Source organism: Chrysemys picta, chromosome 4, assembly GCF_011386835.1.
Source record: "Chrysemys picta bellii isolate R12L10 chromosome 4, ASM1138683v2, whole genome shotgun sequence".
In the NCBI taxonomy this organism is placed as follows: domain Eukaryota; kingdom Metazoa; phylum Chordata; order Testudines; family Emydidae; genus Chrysemys; species Chrysemys picta.
The window spans coordinates 142,186,530-142,206,978 of NC_088794.1; the positions used below are offsets into that span (position 1 = coordinate 142,186,530).

At 44.4% G+C, this 20,449-nt stretch overlaps 1 protein-coding gene across 2 annotated transcripts in view; it reads right to left on the reverse strand.

The window, feature by feature from the left end:
- The window catches only part of MNAT1 (MNAT1 component of CDK activating kinase), a 191,461-nt gene that overhangs the window by 50,841 nt on the left and 120,171 nt on the right, over window positions 1-20,449 (reverse strand). For both annotated transcript variants that reach the window (XM_065593796.1, XM_065593797.1), the window contains one exon: window positions 7,491-7,612. In XM_065593796.1, coding sequence (XP_065449868.1) covers window positions 7,491-7,612 — 122 coding nt within the window. The remainder of the gene's footprint in view (window positions 1-7,490; window positions 7,613-20,449) is intronic.

Here is a 20,449-nt window from a genome sequence, read left to right on the forward strand (position 1 = left end):
TGATATTTTTGCCAAAAAGTCAATTTCTTAAACAGTAAGACTTCAGACATACTACAGGCTGATTTCCATTCAGTTGAAAAAACCAGTGCTTATCTGCCTCTCCTGTATAAACCCTCAGCATTCCAAACCCTTATAACAAAACCTGCCGGATTTCAAGTAGTATGTTAAAGCAATATAAACCCGCTCCTAAATCAGCTCAAAATTAACATTGTTTATGAATTGCTATACGTTCCCTTCCCATTCGATTCTCAAGAAGGAAATGCACTAGTTACTCTATTGCATATCCAATATATAAAATACAGTGTGTGGGTGAACTGTTTTCTTCACAAAGTCTTTATTCAAGGCTGCTCACTGCAAAGTGTGTACAAGAAGGGTTGTTGTTTTTTTAAAGTGTGGATACACTGCATAGAAAGGTGTCCAGATAAAGTTATGTCCTCAAAGCATAAATACTCCACCTCCTACCTGCCAATTCTCATTTATCAGCTGCCAGATTCAACGCTTAATGAAGTCAATCAGGATCTTTCCACTGACTTCAAAGGGATTTGGATAAGGCCCGAGGACAGGAAACTTGTTGGAAATCAGAATGTGCGCCCTGCTAGCCAACAGAATTCCTATAAGAATAAAGGGACAGCAACTGCAAAGTATATGTTGCAAATCAGACCTTCCTTACCATTACTCAGTCTTTCAGCTCTCTGATGACTGAGCTTGCTAAGAAACTATATTCTATTCAGAGGAAGCAGAATGAACTTAGTGTTCAGAATCAATGGGCCAAAACAGATTGACTTGAAAAGAGCCACACATTCGAGCTTTTCTCCCTTCGTAAGGCTCAAAAAAAAAAAAAAAAAAAAAAAAATCTGTATTCCCCTGTCGGAAGACAGCTGATGTGAAAAATCACCTATTATAATTTTTGGAATTCAGAGGCCCAGGTACCCCTTCCAATCGATTCTCAATTATTTTATTGGAAATTAATGCAGAGACTCAGGTTAAGCAACTGACCTGACTGAAAAGCAGACTAACAAGGATTTAAAAACAGCTCGAAGACAATCATTACTATCACCTCTTTAAAAATCACTCTGACAGCTCAGAAATTATACTAGTCATTTCAAAACAAAAGTTCCAGAACACTACATATGTTTCAAATTATGCTACAACACTACACAACAAAGAAACATGCCCACACTTTCTACTTGAAATGAAGGTTACAAATGAGAAGCTACCGAAGTTGTAACAAAGCTGAAATCTAGTCTTGTCGTCATTTGAAATTTGAAATAATTGAACTGTTCTGAACTAGAAAAAAAAAAATGGAATCAACCCCGTTGTTACACTTACAAAAAAGGCCCAAATCTACTTGCTTTACTCATGTGAGAAATCCCAAACAAGTCCAATCTTATTTCAATGCTTATTGTTTGCTCTTAAAACATCACTTTGTTTATGTTTATCTTTTGAAAGTGCTACTGAGGTACTATCTGTCACAATGGCAGTTCACCTACCAAAAAAAAAAAACCACACACACACACACACACACACACACACACACACACACACACCACCAAAGGAAGGAATGGCCTTACTTGACCACTGCTCTAAATAATGGGGTTATACACCTCTACCTCGATATAATGCTGTCCTCGGGAGCCAAAAAATCGTACTGCATTATAGGTGAAACTGCGTTATATTGAACTTGCTTTGATCCACCGGAGTGTGCAGCCCCACCCCCCGGAACACTGCTTTACTGCGTTATATCCGAATTTGTGTTATATCGGGTCGCGTTATATCGAGGTAGGAGGTGTATTTGAAAACAAATAGCTAGATAAAGGGAAATCATATTTTTCCCAAAACAAATTAAAATCCTTGAATCTACTGTCATCTTAATTTTCCATGATTCACATAGATTTACCCAGGATGCTTCTAGAGACACTTTTAGAAGAAAAGAAAAACTGGCCTGAATCTCATTTGCGCAGCTGTTCCAGTACAGCACTCTGGCAATGTAAAGAGGCCTTAAAGTAGGTGCAAATGGAATTATTAAAACATCGCTGTAATTTCAGGCCTCTTCACTGTCAGAGGTGGTGTAAAATGCAAATGAGAATCAGGCCCACCATGGATGATATTTTTAAAATTACAAGGCATGAAGTTCAGATTTTTCTCAAAATTTCTAATCATATAAGCAGATTGGTGGTTGGAGGGGGGAGAGAGAACTCAGTGGTTTGAGCATTGGCCTGCTAAACCCAGGGTTGTGAGTTCAATCCTTGAGGGGGCCATTTAGGGAACTGGGGTAAAAATCGGTCTGGGGATTGGTCCTGCTTTGAGCAGGGGGTTGGACTAGATGATCTCCTGAGGTCCCTTCCAACCCTGAGATTCTACGATTTTCAAGTTATAAAAATGTACAGCAGTCAGTAGCATGTGGCACTTCCACTGCTGTATTTAGTGTGAGAACATAATGCAGCAAATCCTGCCAGCCTTAGGTGCACCAAGCTGCCCTCATGTGCTTACAAGACATCAGAGGGACATAAAAAGGACATCGTTTTGATCCTTAGATTTTTTTGAATCAAGGTTACATAACAGCAAAGATATTAGCACTCTCAGTCAGTGGTATTACTGACATGAGTAAGGGAAGATGATTGAGTCAGTTCCCAGTTTCCGTTTTACTCTTTCAATCAACGTATTTGCAAGTTATTTTGTAAAATTTCTCTTGATTTAGAAGTATGACAAATCCTGCATACTCCAGGTACCGGGACCTGCAGGCATAAATTCAAAGTCCAATCACAAAACACACCCAGCATCTTCCACCTACTTCAAAACCAAAAAGTAACCAACCAGAAAGAAAATTGTATTTTAACACCTCCACCCTGAAAGCCTATGTAAATCAATGGGCTCTGCATTATTATACAAACGTCAGTGCATCTGGGTTATTCTGGACCAGAGAAGAGCGAAAGTTCCCATGTCCCAAAGGTGTCTCACACAGAACACCATGCTAGTAGTTCTCTCTCCTTTAAATCAAGTGATGCCAGCTTGAGTTTCTCTGTTGAGCACAGCCATGCCAGTACTGCAGAGGTCTCAAGCAGGGAGGTCTCACACTATTTAAGGCTCTACAGGTCAAAACCAACACTTTAAAACTCCACCCAGAAACCAACAGGCCACCTATGCATATTGCTGAGCCCTGGGGTGGATTTCAGGTGTAAGTGCATTACAGTCGTCGCTGCAGAAGTGCGAGATCATGGATCACAGTAGCAAGGTCTGCATGCAAAAGAAGTGATCTCAATCACCTGGGCAAATGGAGATGAAAGAGCCTTTTTGGATACTGCTGCTACATGGCCATCTAACAGTAGCTGGAGCGCCAGCAATACCTTCAGGTTGCAAACTCTAGTAACAAATGGTATGCACAGACACAGCTTCAATGGAGAACTTATTTCTCAGTTGCTTTTCATAACCTACCAGCTTCACCTCATTCTTCCTAATTGAGCTTTAGCAAGCTAGCATTCCTTCACATCTCAGTCCCAAACAGACCACAGGGAAGGCACTTGGCAATACTGTATGGTGTTAGATAAGACAGAAATAGAGAGTTGGGCTCCATCAATATAAATGAAGACATGCAGCCCAAGACTGCACTAACTCTGCCAATAGTCACCTATACACATTGAATAGAAGGGGAGACCAGACAGAACTCTGTGGACTCATGAATGGACGCTTAGGAAAGATGAGCTGGTGTTGGCCATTCCCCTCTAGGAATGCTCAAAAGAAGGCACTGAGTCACCCAACAGCCATACCACCACCACCATCTGAAGCTGATATATCTAGGAATATCAGCATGGACATTTGATCGTTATCCAATGTATGGCCCGGGGACTGCTCTGATCTATCCATCTAAGGTGCTTATTTGGGTCCCATCACCACAGTATGTGAGTGCCTCGCAATCTTTGGTGTATTATCTATACCCAGAACAACAAGGTTCAAGGTGTTCAGAGGTATTCAGATTTGGCTCACCACAAATTTCTGTTTAAATTTTAACCAAGTGAAAAATTAAGGATCTGGACTATCGTTATCCTGATTACCAGTATCAAGGGATATTTTTTGAGCAGAAGTCCATCGTTACCCTACATGTGAAAGAGTTAAATTGCAGAACCACCAATAGGATTTATGTTCAGTTTTGTTGCTAATTATTTTTACATGTTTCCCATCTCAATTACAGACCAGCACCCAAAACTCATATTTTTATTTTAAAAACACTAAAAGCCGGAATTATTTAAGTAGCGTTGCATTGCCAGCAACTGAGATTTCCTATACTAACCCCCAATCAAAGAGTAGTCAGGGGAATCTCAATTAGCAGTTAGCAATGAGAAACTTTAACTCCCATTGACAAAGTTCAATCCTTGTTTGCATCTTGTCAGGAGCAAATAATAATTGCCACAGAAACACACGTAATTTGGGAATATCATCTATATACCAGTGATTAAGGAAACTATTCCTGAGACGCACCAGAGGGGAAAAAATATATATACGCTGTCATTCATGTGTGTTGAAAATCTATTTCTTAATTATTTTCAGGCTTTTAAAGGAGTTGATATCAAAAACACTCATGAAGGTTGCAAAAAAAGTTGTAGCACTTAGTTACTCTTTTCCTTTGAGAGCTTGGAAACAATTTTTAAAAAACTATTTGAACACTGATTTTCCCATGTGGCTTGCCCAAAATGTTTGAGAAATGGCATGCTTTGCAGAGCTTATCAGTCCCCACACAATTTAATTTTCTGAAGCCTAGTGAGTAACTGGTATAGGACAATTTAAATATGAACCACCATTTTTTAGAAGAAAAGTAAGAAGAGTCCTAAAATAAGCTCTTGAGAATTTATCCTCTTTCTTACTCTTCGTGCTAATCACCCCATTTGTTCTCAGCAGACTCCAGCAAACTACAAAAGGAGCAGCCTTCCTTGCTCTGAAGATTGATGTGAGTGTTGTGGAAAATATGAGGTTAAGACCAGAATATTTGAAGGATCCAGCCTGTTGAGTGCTTTGAAGGTAATAAACAATATCTTAAAATCAATAAAAGATGCTACCAGAATAAATGTAAAGGCTCCACACTAGGTTGGCAGAGTATTTGCAAAAATCTTGGTTCCTGAGGTTTGGATGAACTGAAGTCTGCATGTTTTGGGGAACTGTCCAGCAAGCAATAAATTGCAGTTTTCAAGCTGCAATATTATTATAGGGACAAGAAATTTTGCTGTCGTCTATGACTAACTACAGTGTTATAAAACTGAGAAATTTGAATGATCAAGTGAAACCTCACTAATTTGCATAGACCAATGAAAATATTCACTTCAGATGGGGACAAGTAGAGAGAGAGAGATGGAGAAACTGAGAATCTGTCCTCTTAAATTTAACCTTTGTAATAGGGTTCAAGTTGAAAGGGAGCTAAAAGTCTTCAGTAGGAGCATGTTACACCATTATGCTCAACTCATCTGCCTCATTCAGCCAGCTGTTTGCAGCTGCCTCTAAGGCCAGCCATGGGTCCACAACACATTTGTTAAGCATTTATCATCAGATGAGCATGAGTTCATGCAAATACAGAAACCAATATATAAAGGAGTAGGGTGCTGCATGGTCCAAGATATTAAAAATACCCAGTGTAATAGGATTTGAGGAGTAACAGCAGGGCACATGCAGGATGGGTATATTATTTGTTTTTAAATTACAAAAGGCCTCTAGACTCAGTTGGGGACATTCACAGATTCCCCACATGTGGCAGATTGACATCCACCAAATCAAACACTTTCATCACCTGCATTTGGCAGCCAAGTGGGATTGCATTCTTGAGGCCATCCCATGCAGGAAGAGCTCAGACCCCTCCCACCCCCCACCCTCCCACACACACACTGCCAGACTACTACCTCTTCCTGAGCATCTCTGCTAAGTGGGTCTTGCTGACTGTGCTTCTCCAGAAATTAAGCATGAGCATAAGTATTTGCAAGACTGGGGCTACTGTCTGCAACATTAGCAGCTAGACTGAAGCCATGCAGTACTTAGAGGGGGTTTGCTTTCCAAGAAGCTGAATTCTCCTGGAACAAGCATCACACACTCTTAGATACTATGGAGATAGCTATTATAGAAAGATTCCGAGCTCTCACCTCGCACAAGTTACCCAGGTTATATGTTATACATGAAATGCCAATGCCTAGGGGGCTCCCAATAGAAAGACTTATTTCCCTTCCCCTCCCCCGAAGATTTTCATCTGTAAGAAGGTCCATGGCTGATGGAGCTTCAGAACTCCCCCTGCAGCAGGGCCCCTACAGCTGTGTTTCGAACAGGTGGTGAATGCCGGCTCCAGCTATGTCCGGGTTGGGATAGCTGATGAATATTTCCTCTGATAAACTTGAGATCAGATAATGAAAACGATAGGCATCAGGAATACATGGGAACACAAACAATAAGTGATTGTAGACAAGCTTGAAGGTCTTTCGGCAGCACTGTGTTTTAGATTGCTTATCCATCGGGGCTGACTGTGTTTTAAAACCTTTTTTGAGACCTCTATGCCCTCCCAGGATGAGGAGTGTAATTTCTCATCTGAAAACACAACAGCATGTGTTGGCAGTGCCCACTGAAGTAAATGGGAATCTTTCCTTGGATTTCAGTGGACTTTGGATCAGGCCCAAGATGCATACCAAAGGGTCCCTCCCAGCTATACTCTCTCATTGGTATTTTGGGGCCTCAGTTCTCCTGGATGCACGTTCTGGGATTTTTTTTTTTTTTATTTTGTTTCTTCCCCCGACATCCTGCATTTTCATTGTTCTGCAATGTGTTTTCTAGAAGTAACAAGGGTGTATGACCTTGAAGACAGGCAGACCCAGCTCAATGACACTATCCATCTGGCTGGTCGTGTACGTGTTTAGCGGGTGTTCAGCTACTAACCTCTTTAGAGGAGAGCAGGCATGCCACTATTGTGCTATTTAGTCTCCATTACCTTGGAACACTAGGCTCCCAAGTTCCCTTCCAAACATGGCCGCACACTGCAATGCAGCCAAACTGCTGGGCCAGCCCTGCATTATACTTTGACAAAGTTAAGCTCTATGCTTCATTTCTCACAAACGTTGTTTAACTGTAGATGGCAGTCAGTGAGTAAATCTACCCTTTTCCATGGCAAAAGGCCCAGCTTTGATATTTTTACTGGCTAACTGCTGGGTAAATTAAGCCCCGATTTTTTATTTATTTACTCTTTAATACAGTGCAACTGAAAATGAACAGCTACTGCACTATGGCTGCCAACGACAACCTTAAAATATACTAATGCAATCCAGTTTAGCTCTCAATAGATCTATAAAGGCAAGAGGACCAAAAAAATTTAGCTTATCCACCCAAACAAAATGATGGTTGTGCAGGAAGTCTAATATTTCATTAAGATATTTAAAAAAAATAAATCTATATGCTGCTGGCAAAGTGAAGATGGTAACATTCCCAGATACAATGCCATGAAACGGAGATTAAAGTTCTAATGTGGTACTTACCCTAGCCTTCCTAGAAGTTCAGTTTCTGGAACTTGTGGTCCATAGGTCTCGACTTGCAGTGGCTGATACTCATACAGTGCTTCCTCCAGTTTTTGGATGGGCGCTAATGAAATATGCTGACTCTGTTGAAAAGGAATAACAATGAATCTTTAAAATGTGCCGTAATTTTTTTGCTGGCTCCTTCATGGAGGTTAGGTGGGGTAAGTTTACACTTAATGTGATGTTCAGTCCACCTTTAAACAACATATTGTCCATTATATTAGCCATTTCCTGATGGTAATTTTAATTCTATACTGGACCTACAGTATGGAACTAATGTTTTGTTAGCTATAATTCTTTAGAGGGATAAGAGGAAGCGCTTTAGTGAAATCAGTCTTGCCATCAAAGAGAGTGTAGCTGCTTCCAGACTCACTGGTGAAATTACGTAAAAATTTCACTTATCAGAAGTAATATCAAACAAATGTCTCTGAGCAATTGTATTAGATTTTGTAATCAACGATTTCCTGAAAGCCCTGATTAGAAAGGGAAGTGACTTTAATTTCTCTCTGCAGGGCTTTCTAAGCTACCATATATAATGGCTCTCGTGATAGACTTTTACAATGGAACACAATTAATTCATTCAGCAAACTCCCATTTGTTCCATAACTAAAATATAGAAACATGCAAATATAAAATTTTAATTCCAAATGGTACTTTTTCAAGGCTTTCAGACCACAAAGAAACAAACAGCTAGAATTCCTTTTAAAGCTCTTATCACTCCAAACTCTCAAAACAGGAGATTTGGGGTTTGAAAGGAGAGTCAAAGAAAGAGATAGAGCCTATCATTCCGCACGGATTTGTTGATCTTTCACAGAGTTTCAATTTTCTACTTTATTCTATGGTCCTGACAAAATTACCAACAGCAGAACAGGAACACTATGATACCCCAAGACAATCTGGGTACCCTTTAGGAAAATGGTAGCATTGCATGTGTGCTCACTTGAAGACAGAAGTGTTGAATCATTACATAGGGTTAGGCTGCATGGAGCCCCAACTCCCATTGGTGAATGCTTACTCAATTCAGTGGATTCGAAGCTGCTACTCATGTCAGTAACTACTCACCAATGGGCACAAGGGGCTCACAGCCTAGCACATCACGTTAAAGTTAACTGAGGAAGGAGTGGAGGATGTCACACGTGTGTGTAGTCCTGGTACAATGGCCTCCCTGAATTACAAGCTTAGAAGTCTTTGCTTAAACATACAGAAGGCAGATAAGAAAACGGAGGAGCACCTGGTCAGGAGAAATACTATCAGTGATACAGAAAACTAGGTCAGAGCCAGGGGCCTTCCAGTTTGGTTGAGATCTCAATGGAGGCGAAGTTTTCTACTGCAAATGGATTATGCATGCAGGGCCGGCTCCAGGCACCAGGCAACCAAGCACGTGTTTGGGGCGGCACCTGGTAAGGGGCGGCGGGGGGCAACGCGGCACGGCACTCAGCAGGGGGGTGTTTGGTGGTGCTCCGCGGGGGGGGGGGGGGGGGAGGGCTTCAGCAGTGCAGCGCTGTGCAGGGGGCGGAGGTGTTCAGCGGCGAGGCACTCGGTGGGGGTTTCGGCGGCGCTCCACGGGGGGTGGGGGTGTTCGGCAAGCGGGGCAGGGGGGTGTTCGGCAGTGCGGCGGCGCGGCGCTCCACGGGGGGGTGGGGGTGTTCGGCAGCGGGCAGGGGGTGTGTTCGGCAGTGCGGCGGCGCGGCGCTCGGCGGGGGCGAGGGGTGTTCGGCAGCGCAGCGGGGGCTGTTCGGCAGCGCTCCGCGTGGGGGGGGGGGGTCAGAAGCGCGGCGCAGGGGGTGTTCGGCGGCGTGGTGCTCGGCGGGGGTGTTCGGCGTCGCTCTGCGCGGGGGGGGCTTCAGCAGCGCGGCGGGGGTGCGGGGTGTTCGGCGGCGCGGTCCTGGCGGGGGGGGGGGGGGGGGGGGGTTACGGCAGGGCGGTGCTTTTTTTTTGCTGCTTTGGGCGACAAAAATGTTAGAGCCGGCCCTGTATGCATGTGATGAGAATGGATCATTTTGATTTCCTTCTCTCTGCACTGCACAGCAGCACAGGGGCATTGCTAAGGTGACACCTTGCATGCTTCAGGCACTTTAAAGGAGAATTTACCATGAGAAAAACTTCTGAAGTTAGTTATTCAATCTAGCTTTCATATTATTATTTCTATGACAAAAACACCAATGTTAAAACTGAGCAACCAGTCACTCAAAGAAATCAGGAAATGCAAAAGTAAGGTTGAAACTTTAACTGTACCCCACAATATTTTAAGGCATATACAGTGTCTCAATATCATCTGAAGTTGTCAATTGATACATTCAAGTGTTCATAACTTTTATATTTTATAAAAAAATTGCTCTCATCATGTGACACCCATTATGGACTATGCACTTGGAAACCTTTAGGTTTAAAAATTCAACTCCACTTCTAGCTGTGCTGTTCAGTCACTAGATATTTAAATACTTCAGCTGTATACACTGCAGGTGTCCCACCAGCAGCTTGGAATAACATTTCCCTTTGCCAATCAGGAACCATAAGAACAGTTACATCCTCCAAAATGTGAAAGGCCTGAAATGATAGAAAAAGCTTTTGAAGCCAGGCCACTGACTGCCCCCAAGTAGTTCTGAAATTTTTGGAAAACAAAAACACTGAATTTTTAACTTACCATTGTCCTCTGCATTTCTTTTGCTCTGATTAACCAGGCTGTGCGCAGGGAGCTTCTGTGGACTGAAACATCCCCCTCACAATATACTGAATTTCAGTTGGAAAAGTAATATTTTATACCCTTGAAACTGCCACGGGGATTTTTTCTGTGCTCCTTATTTGAGGCAATAATCCTCTGTGACTTGTCCTATTCCAGGCCCCTCGACCGGCTGCAGTAATGCCAAGCTCACCCACAAGTCCAGCACAAACCTGAAACATACCTTTGTGGACTGTTCCAAGAGGAAGTGTTTTCGTAATCACCCTATGGTTGACATTTGGAGAGGGCCAACAAGCAGGTCTAGTACCAGAAACAGGGGGGACTTGCAGCTAAAGAAAATGTATGGTGAGAGGCAAGACGAAAGCTGAGGCTGGCTGCACAGCTTGAGGACAGGGTTTCAGCACAAGCACAGACACTTGGCTTTGCAGTTCTGGGAACAGGAATAAGGGAGGAGAACAGAGCTCAGCAGAGAGCTGTTTGAGTAGCGGATATCAATCATGGCTTCAAGAGTACTGGCTCCTGCTGCCTCTCCCACACCATGGCCTGAGTGCCCTGTGCCATACCCTGGGACGTAGTGAAACAGCTTGGACAACTCCACGGCTGGATGGCCCGTGCAATCAGGCCCCATGAGCAGCTGGGGCACTTAGCACCACGCAGTCCTCCATCTTGGCCCTCTCCCCTGTGGATACTTCCACCCACCCTCCCCAGGTGTCAAGTGCATGGCAAATGGGAAAGAAGGGAAAGGAGAATGCGGGGCCAGGGTCTGTGTTGTGTAGATGGATTTCACTGTTCGCACTTGTTGGTGCACTTTTTGTTTTGTTTTGTTTTGGTAAAGTTCTGTTGTAACTGGTGTTTTGGTGTGATAATAGCAGCTGGGCTGCCTAGCAATGAGAGGGTGTTGTACTGTTTTAAAACATGTTTATAAACATAGCAATAAATTTTCTTGATGACCTAAAAAGCCTATCACTGCATCTCATCATACAATCTGTATTTGAAACAATAAAGGTAAACACATGATCAGGAGCAATTAGGAATTAGTAAGCAAACACTAATTCTCTATGCAATTAGAGACAGCCATCCACACTTCAATCACTTCCTTATATGAATCCATACTGTGAATCATTCCCACCCCCCATTTCATAAACTGTCACATCATTCATAGATACACTGCATGTCACTCAAGCCCCCAGCCCAACCCAAGCACTGAACCCCCACAAATCAATTAGCCCCATCCCTCCACAAGCACATTCATAGAGGTGCTACTCCCCCGCTTCCACTGGGCCATGCAAGTCCATAACATGAGAACACAAAGCATCCCTGACATCTGTGGCCTGGGTGCAACCAGCTCCAGCTGGGGTAGGTGCACTTTCTGGCTGAGGGAACCGATCCAGTGGCCCGTGTCTGTCATAGGTCCATTCAGGGGGAAAGGGCTCATCTCTGGCTTCACAAAAGATTGCAAAGAGCACAGCAAGCCATAGTAATGTGGACAACATTGACAACACTGGAATCCAAACAGCTCTGTAACCATCTCCAACATGATTTCAATCTGCCAAAAGCACATTCAACCACCATTCTACACCTGTTGAGAGGGTAATTAAACCATCTTTTGCCAGGGCCTCTGAAATCAAGGCACAGTTTCGTAAGCCAGGGCAAAAGGGGGGTATGCGGGCTCCTCCAGAATAACAGCGGGGACAGTAACACCACTTATTACAATGTCGTCATTTGGTGGGAATAGTGTCCTAGCCTATCCATTAGCATAGACTCCTGAGCAATGAAAAGCCCTGGCATCATTAACTTTCCCAGTGCAGCCCACATTGGCGTTCACCAGTTGACCTGTAGTCTCCACAAGGGTCTGTATAACAATGGAGTGGTACCCTTTGCGATTTATGTATTTGTGCTCCTTGAGGAGGGCAAACTATGGGCACATGAGTTCCATCAATGACCCTGGCAGAGTCTGGAAACCCCATTCTCTCAAAGCCAGCAATTACCTCAGGAATATCTTTTATGCCTGCCACCTTCGGGTAAGCCACAACGGACCTGTAGCAGTCTGCGGTAGCCAGCTTCCAGATGACTAAGCAGCCTGCTTCTGGACTGGTACGGGTGCCCTCATGCGTTTGTCTTTTATGCTGGAGGGTGGGGGCAAGCTGCTCACAAAGCTCCAGAAATGTAGCTTTCTTCATGCAAAAGCTCTGGACCCACTGCTGGTCATCCCAGGTCTACATAACAATGTGATCCCAACAGCCCTGTGCCAGTCTACATAGGGGGCATCAGCAGCTATACTGAGCATACTGAGCAGCATCAGCCAATGCAAGTCTGCCATGCTGGGTACCCCTTGTCTTCTGACTCTGCCTTCTCCTCCTCTTCCCCCTGCTCCATCACAAGCCTTGCCAGGTGCCTCAGGTGGGACAGAAAACGCCACCAAAACATCCACCAGCGTCTCACGGAAGCTCTGCCCAATTCCTGACACAGGAGCAAAAGCACAAGCAGGAGTTCTTCAAAAGGCACCTCCACCATGTTGCTCTGCAGGCTGTGTTTGCAGCTGTTCAAACTTCCTGTAACGTGCATGGTGGACAGCAAAGTTTTCCCCAATGCACCCTGTCAAAGGGCAAGAGTAAGCGGATCTCAGGATAGCACAAAGGAGTGACACATATGGTTGGTTTGACTCGGGTCTGTATGACACCAGAGCCCCAGGTTCAAGCCTAGGTTAGAACATTCTTAACGTAGAGTTAACAATCAGTGTAGATGCTCAAGCCCCAGGTTCTCTAACCCAGGGTCAACTGACTCGAGTCACACTAACCACGGGCTTACATTGCCGTGTAGACATTCCCCAATTGCCAGCTCAGATTGCAGGGCAGAGGCTGGGGCCACATCTCTGGAGGGGTTTGTTGCAATCACGGTTTTGTTAAGGGTGCCATCGGTGCACTCCCAACACTTTTACCTAGTGCTAACTGCCCTGGGACTGGCTAATGGAGGTGAGGGACGACACACAAAAGAGCAGTGCTAGGCTGAGTCAGGCTTCTTCCTCTTTCACCCACTGTGCTACTGCAAAAGCCCATCCTCCATCCCCACCCCTTGCCTTCGCTGTAATTGGCAGCATAGGGTATCTGTGTTTCATCCGTCTTGGTCTATGGAGTTTCACAAGTTTTAGAGGCAAGAAGAAGGAACCGTTACGATCATCTAGTGTAACCTCCTGTGTCACACAGGCCACAGAACTTCACCAAGTGATTCTTGGATGAAGCCCCATAACGTGCAGCTGAGCTAGCCCCTATCTTTCAGAAAAAGATCTGCCCTAGATTCAGAGACTTCAGATGGTAAAGTACTTGCTGCTTCCCTAGGTCAGTTGTTCCAAAGGCTAATTATCCTCACCATTACAAAACTGTACCTCATTTCCCATTTGAATCTGTCAGGCTTCAGCTTCCAACCACTGACTCTTGTTCTGTTTCTCTCTGCTATACACTTCAGATTAGGGTGGGGGGAGGTTTGGTCCCAGCCACTGGGGGCCAGCAGGCACTTCTGCACATTACGGTAATTGGAGGGGTTTGCATTGTGCAAGCACATCTGGACATTGAGGCAGCTGCACAACACCGTTCATTTGCTTTAGCTTCCCAGGATTACAACTTTAGGTGGTGGATCTTGGCAGCATGGGATAGACTTCCCTCAGTAACAAGAAAAAAAAACCAGAAGCTGGGTTGGCTGGCGCTCCTGACACACACATGTTGGGAGTTTGGGTAATGCCCTTTTCCTGCAAAGTGGGTATTAGTCTGCCTTCACTTGGGAAGAGGTTAGATTTGCAGGAAGGACCTGGAACACATGGAGTTTGGGTAATGCCCTTTTCCTGCAAAGTGGGTATTAGTCTGCCTTCACTTGGGAAGAGGTTAGATTTGCAGGAAGGACCTGGAACACATAGAAGGGCTAATGGTTGACTCATGAATTCGTCTGCATGGGGCTCTGGCTACATTCAAGCCTTGAGGCAATACAGGCCCAGGAAGATTTGTGCTTTGAGCATCAATAAGCTATGCTGGGGGGCAGGAGCACAGTAGGAGTTTGGGACAGCTGTGGCCTTCTCCCTTTATACTGCTAGTGGGACAAGTTGCATTTAACTCATATCTTGCCCAATTAAGTGAAAAGGTTTAATAAAGCAGCAGAGATTTGGTCAATATCATCCTAATCTGGTCTCCAGCCTGACTGGCCCCTAGGCATTCACATCATTGTCATCATGGTAAATCCCAAAGGGACATGGCCTTCATGCAAATCAAGCCCCGTGTGGTTCAATCACTGGCAAAGTGCTCAAGTCAGCCTGATTGTATATTCAATTTATGTTCATCACTGGCATTCTTGTCGTACCTCCAAAGCTTTTGGTGCCCGTGTGCGCGCCAGCTGTGTAGCAGCATTCCTTGGTACACACACTTTGGAATTCACTGGTCTTCCATTCTAATAATAGGTCCATACCCAAGAATACACTCATGACAGTGTCTTGCTGACATTGTTCAGTTTGGTGAACTGCTATAGCTGACAGCAAAGCTAGTCGGGCAAGAAGGAGCCCACACTAGTCGGATTATTAACCCAGATGAAACTAAATCCCTGACCATTACTATCAAACACCCTTCAGACCCAGATTACACCCAGCTCAATATTAACTTGTCTGGGTTGGACATCAAGTACATTGGGTGGGGGTGGGGGGGAAGACAGCCATTAATCAGAGTGTGTTAAAATGGAAGCCATTGTGCAACTTGATAGAGATCACTAGAGGCAAGCACTATTACTTAAGGCCTCTACAGTGTATTACAAATTCAGGGCACTTTACACTTCTAAGAGATAGAATTTTTAAATTTACTATTCTCCACCCAGAGGACAGGGCCTGCCTGTTTCAGCATTAGGAGGAGTTTACAACTGTGCTAAAACCAGACTGAAAGTAGTGGGCGCCAAGATTTTCTTTTTGCATTGCTTTATCCTGACGGATCTAGAATTTGATTTTGTGGTCATGGGTAAGTGTTTCTAATTCCCCTTGGATGCTGTAATGTTTGTGTACAAGAAGCAGACAGTATCCAAATGGTGAAAGAAATGGCTTCCAAGAACAAAGACAGCAGATATTCCTGTCTCCTCTCCCCGACCCCCATCTTTCTGGTGTATTCCTTTCCCCCCCCCCCCCCCCCGCAGTTTAATTTAGGCACTGTTGCTGTCCATTATATTTTGGAGTTTATGGAACCACAGAAACATTGTTAATTAGAATTAAGATGTGTGTTTCATCCTCATAACTTTGTTTATGTAAAAGTTTGCACAGCAAAGGATGTGTGTGCAACTGATTGTCTATTCATGTACAGTATGTTTTAGGTTAAACAGACAGGATCTAAAATTTAAAATTAATGTCTTTACTTATGTTACTTAATAGCAGATGTAATAATCCGGTTTACTTTTCGCTACACTAGATATGCTGTTTACTTAATGAATTTCTCTGTTTAGACAATAAAGACTTAAGTTTTTCTCTCAAATACACTAGCACAATGCTGTAATGTCTGGGTTATAGACACTGCAAGGGGAATATTTCTGTTTGCGAAATGCTTGTTTTTACGAAACCGAAACCTTTGATGAGTAAGACCTAATAATGTCCCTTTAAGAAAAGCTGTAATAGAAGCAGGGTGACTAGATCTTGGAAACAGAACACCAGTACCCCTTCTGTAATATGGCTGGGGAGGGGGCAACTACTGAACAAGTTGGTGATTGCCTATTAGCGCACAAGGACTGAGGTAGGAGCATGTTAAGAGGATGTGAGTTCAAGATGCCCCACTTCCTATCCCTTGGTCTCCCAGATTCTTTGTCCCCAAAACTCCACCACATTTCCTCAGCCCCTGCCTGCCCTTCACCATTTCCATCCCTCTGCAGCTTACCAAAAAAAACAACAACTCAAAAAAGAATCAGAGCTGAGGATCTTCTCAGAGATTAGCAGAAACATTTAAAACAAACGTAAGGAATTACTACTTCACACAATGCCCAGACAACCTGTGAAACTCGTTACTAGGGGATGCTGTGAAGGCCACAAATATAACTGAGTTCAAAAAAGAACTTCTTTGAGGATATGTCTACGGCAATTAGCCAATAGGGTCCAGGATGCAACCCCATGCTCTAGGTGTACCTAAGCCTCCGATTACCAGAAGCTGGGACTGGATGGCAGGGGATGGATCACTTGATAATTGCCCTGTTCTGTTCATTCCCTCTGAAGCATCTGGCACTGGCCACTGTTAGAAGACAGAATACAGGGCTTGATGGACCATTGGTCTGACCCAGTATGGCCATTCTTATGTTCTTATCTTTCCAGTGTCATGAAGAAGAGGCTAAAGGAGGAAGACAATACCAGAGACCAAACAATGGATGCATCTGCAGTAGAGAGAGCAGGGAGATCTATTATGGTGCAGATATTTCCAGAAGAAGCAGCAGAAACCAAGGGTCATTAAAGCTTGTCTAGACAGTGCACATTTTTGCATTAGCAGATGGCTGTACTAGATGATGTAACAGGTCTTTTCACTCTTTAATTTCTATCTGTATAGGTACTTACTTACACTGCCCCTCTATTACCATATTATCTGAATGCCTTCCATGTATTTAATAATGGAAATAGTAATCTACAATTCTACATGCTAGGTCTCCTTTAGCCAGACTGCAATACTGTTATTTATATGCATACTAGTAGCCAGGACCGGCTCTGGTTTTTTTGCCGCCCCAGGCAAAAAAGCCTCCCGCCACTCCCTGCCCCTGACGGGGAGTGTGGCAGGGAAGGGCGGCGAGCCCGGCCGGGGCTCCGCTGTCCCCAACCGGCCGGAGCGCCGGGGGGAGGGCAGCGAGCCCGGCCGGGGCTGCGCTGTCCCCGACCGGCCGGAGCGCTGGGGGGAGGGCAGCGAGCCCGGCCGCGGCTCCGCTCTCCCCGGCGGCCAGAGTGCTGGGGGGAGGGCGGCGAGCCCGCCGCAGCTCTGCTCTCCCCGATTGGCCGGAGCGCCAGGGGGAGGGCGGCAAGCCCACTGTGGCTCCGCTCTCCCTGGCGGCCGGAGCTCCGCGGGGAGGGCAGCGAGCCCAGTCGCGGCCCCACTCTCGGGCCGGAGCGCCGCGCCGCCCCCCTCCAGGTGCCGCCCCAAGCACATGCTTGATGGGCTGGTGCCTGGAGCCGGCCCTGCTGGTAGCTGACAGCCCAGGCTGTTGCATGTGTGTAATTTATAAAAATCACATGTATATATATAAAAAAAAAGAAGCGAAAAATGGCTCAGAACTTAAAAACTAGACAGTAACAGACCATGAATCCCAGTGATGATTCAAGCAGGTGCTATTCTAAACAAAAAGAGCTTTCAACCATGCTCCTAGCTGTTTCCATCACATCACACTGCCTCTACAGACATAATAGCCTTGAGAGTGACAATCCTGGAATTTTATTATATAGATTCCTTTAGCCACAAGGTCACTCACCTCCAAAACAATCTATCTGGGGTAAGGAGTATGTTGTGACTTAAGGAGTCTCTAAGGCTGGAGTATTATTACTTCTGTTACAGCAAGTCTTGGAACCCCCGTCAAGGACAAGAGCCCCACTGTTCTTGGCACCATGCAAAGCGATGCAAAAAAGAATACTGAACTATTGTAGATTTCACTTACTGGCTATCTTTGAGAAGCCATTTTACTTTTAAGTTCATAGAAATGTTTAAGTTTGAAAAACCTGCTTTCATGCAGTAGAATTTCTGATGGAACAACATTCCTGTAAAAGTTTTAGATATTCCAGCCTGAACCAAATAGCTATTTTTTTTTTTGCAGTTTCCTCCCTATCCCCCTCCATCATCATTGACAAATCCATGTCAGCAGGGCTGATATGGCTTTCTGATTCTGATTAACTACTTTGTTTGGCTACAGTAATACACAGGAAAAGGAGAGTGAACCTGATAGATTTGGAGGGCTTTGTTAATATTATTTTAACCTTTACCCTCCCTGTCTTCCACAGCCTTTTTAAATAAATACAAAAAATGTCAAACTAAAATGTATAATACCATTCCCAGGTTTACAATTCCTATGCCAATTAGGTTTTTCCAACAGGATTCAAACATCTGAAATCCACAGCTCTTTTTTCCTCCCCATCCTTTGAATCAAGAATAAATCTGATTTCTTCACCAAATTATCAATTTTTAGAGAGACAGCCCAGCACTGCCAAGTAAAAGAACCAAGGAACTGATCCAATTCTGTCAAAGTCAATGGGACGCTTTCCATTCATTTAACAGGTTTTGGATCAGATCCCAGGTGGCAGAACCAGTTTTAAGGTTCAAGTGGCTCATGGGGAGAGGAGTTCAGACACGTAGAAAATAAAGCTGATCACGTTTGGACATTTACTGAGAAACAATAAAGTAGACTTGATTTTTGAAATCCAAACACGATTTCACTAGGACTGGCTCTCTAGTTCTTCCTTAGAGAATTTCCAGCAATATCGGAGAAGATCAACAGTGCCGAAGAGGCTATTAATGAAGATGGTTACATATGTGATTTAGTATGTGCAAACAGGTATCTGGAAAACTAACCATATAGTGACTTAGGCTAAATCACATGCTTACTTACTTACTTCTGAATTTTCCTTCTGCAATATCCTGACATAAATAATTATCTGACCAGACATTTCTTAAACGCCTGCCAAAAAAGCAACAATTCTCTAATCTCTCAGAAGAAAGCATATGTCCATTTTATAAACTGAAATATAAAAGTCTTTTGGTTTCAAGCCAGTATCAGGATTTAGTGATTACTCTAGAAGAAAAAATTCCAGTCCTTTCCCTCTTCACATCAATACTTCAAATGGCCTGTTTGTTACCATTCCCTACAGCCCCGGTCACTGAAACACAGTGGTGATTTTGAGAAAAGCTTGTGGGTGTTTGTTGGAATATTCCACTCATTCATTTTCAGCAGTGACTCCAGAATTCTGGTGAGAGTTGTCAAACTTTCTCTGGAGTCCCCGCTAGTGTGTACTGTGCCATTATCTGAACAAGACAGCATTGTGTCTGAGAAAGAATAAAAACACAACATTTTATGCCACGTCTCAATGACCAACACACAGGTCGTCACTGTATTCTTTACCACTCCACACTCCAACTCTCTTAGCTGAGTCTCCCGTCCATGGTCTCGGGTCCCATGGATCTACTTCCTTTCTGTGCAATGATCCCTCCATATAATGCATCCTATTATATGTGGAACTGACTTGGTCATTGCAGGACCATTGTTCTACTGCCTCTCCTACCTTAGTTGTTGGGGGAGTCTACTGGAGGGACAGGCATCTTACCGTAAACCTTACACCCTTTGATATACAGCAACTCCTCACTTAACGTTGTAGTTATGTTCCTGAAAAATGCAACTTTAAGTGAAACGATGTTAAGCGAATCCAATTTCCCCATAAGAATTTATGTAAATGAGGGGGTTAGGTTCCAGGGAAATTTTTTTCACCAGACAAAAGACTGCGCGCGCACACACACACACACACACACACACACACACACACACACACACACACACACACAGTATAAGTTTTAAACAAACAATTTAATACTGGTAAACAGTGATGATGATTGTGAAGCTTGGTTGAGGTGGAGAAGTCAGAGGGTGGGATATTTTCCTTACTGCTAAATGATGAACTAGCAATTGGCTGAGCCTTCAAGGGTTAACTCTCTCACTCTACAACGCAGCAGGACTGGAGGGAGATATGCGCATTTCCCCTTTAAGTACACTGCCTTGTTAATTAGATCAGCTTGCTGAGACCAGCTGCTGCAAACTCCCTCCATCCTGAGCCCTGGTGTCCCCCCCCTGCTCTATGGAAGATGGGGTAAGTGGGGTGCAGAAGCAGGGGGAGGGGAACACCCTGACATTAGCCCCCCTCTTCCTTCTCTCCCCTTCCCCCCCGTACAGCAAGCAGGAGTCTCAGGGAGCAGCTCCAAGGCAGAGGGCAGGAGCAGCACATGGCAGTAGGGGGAGGGACACAGCTGAATTGCAGGCAGCTGCTGCACAGGGAACTTAGGGGAGCGGGGAGCTGATAGGGGGCTGCTGGTCCACCCTGGTTCCAAGCCCCCACCAGCTAGCTGCAACAGGCTGCTCTTCCTGCAAGCAGTAGACAAAGCAGGCAGCTGCCAAACAACGTTAGAAGGGAGCATGGCACAACTTTAAACAAGCATGTTCCCTAATTGATCAGCAACGAAACAACGTTAACTGGGATGACTTTAAGTGAGGAGTTACTGTATTT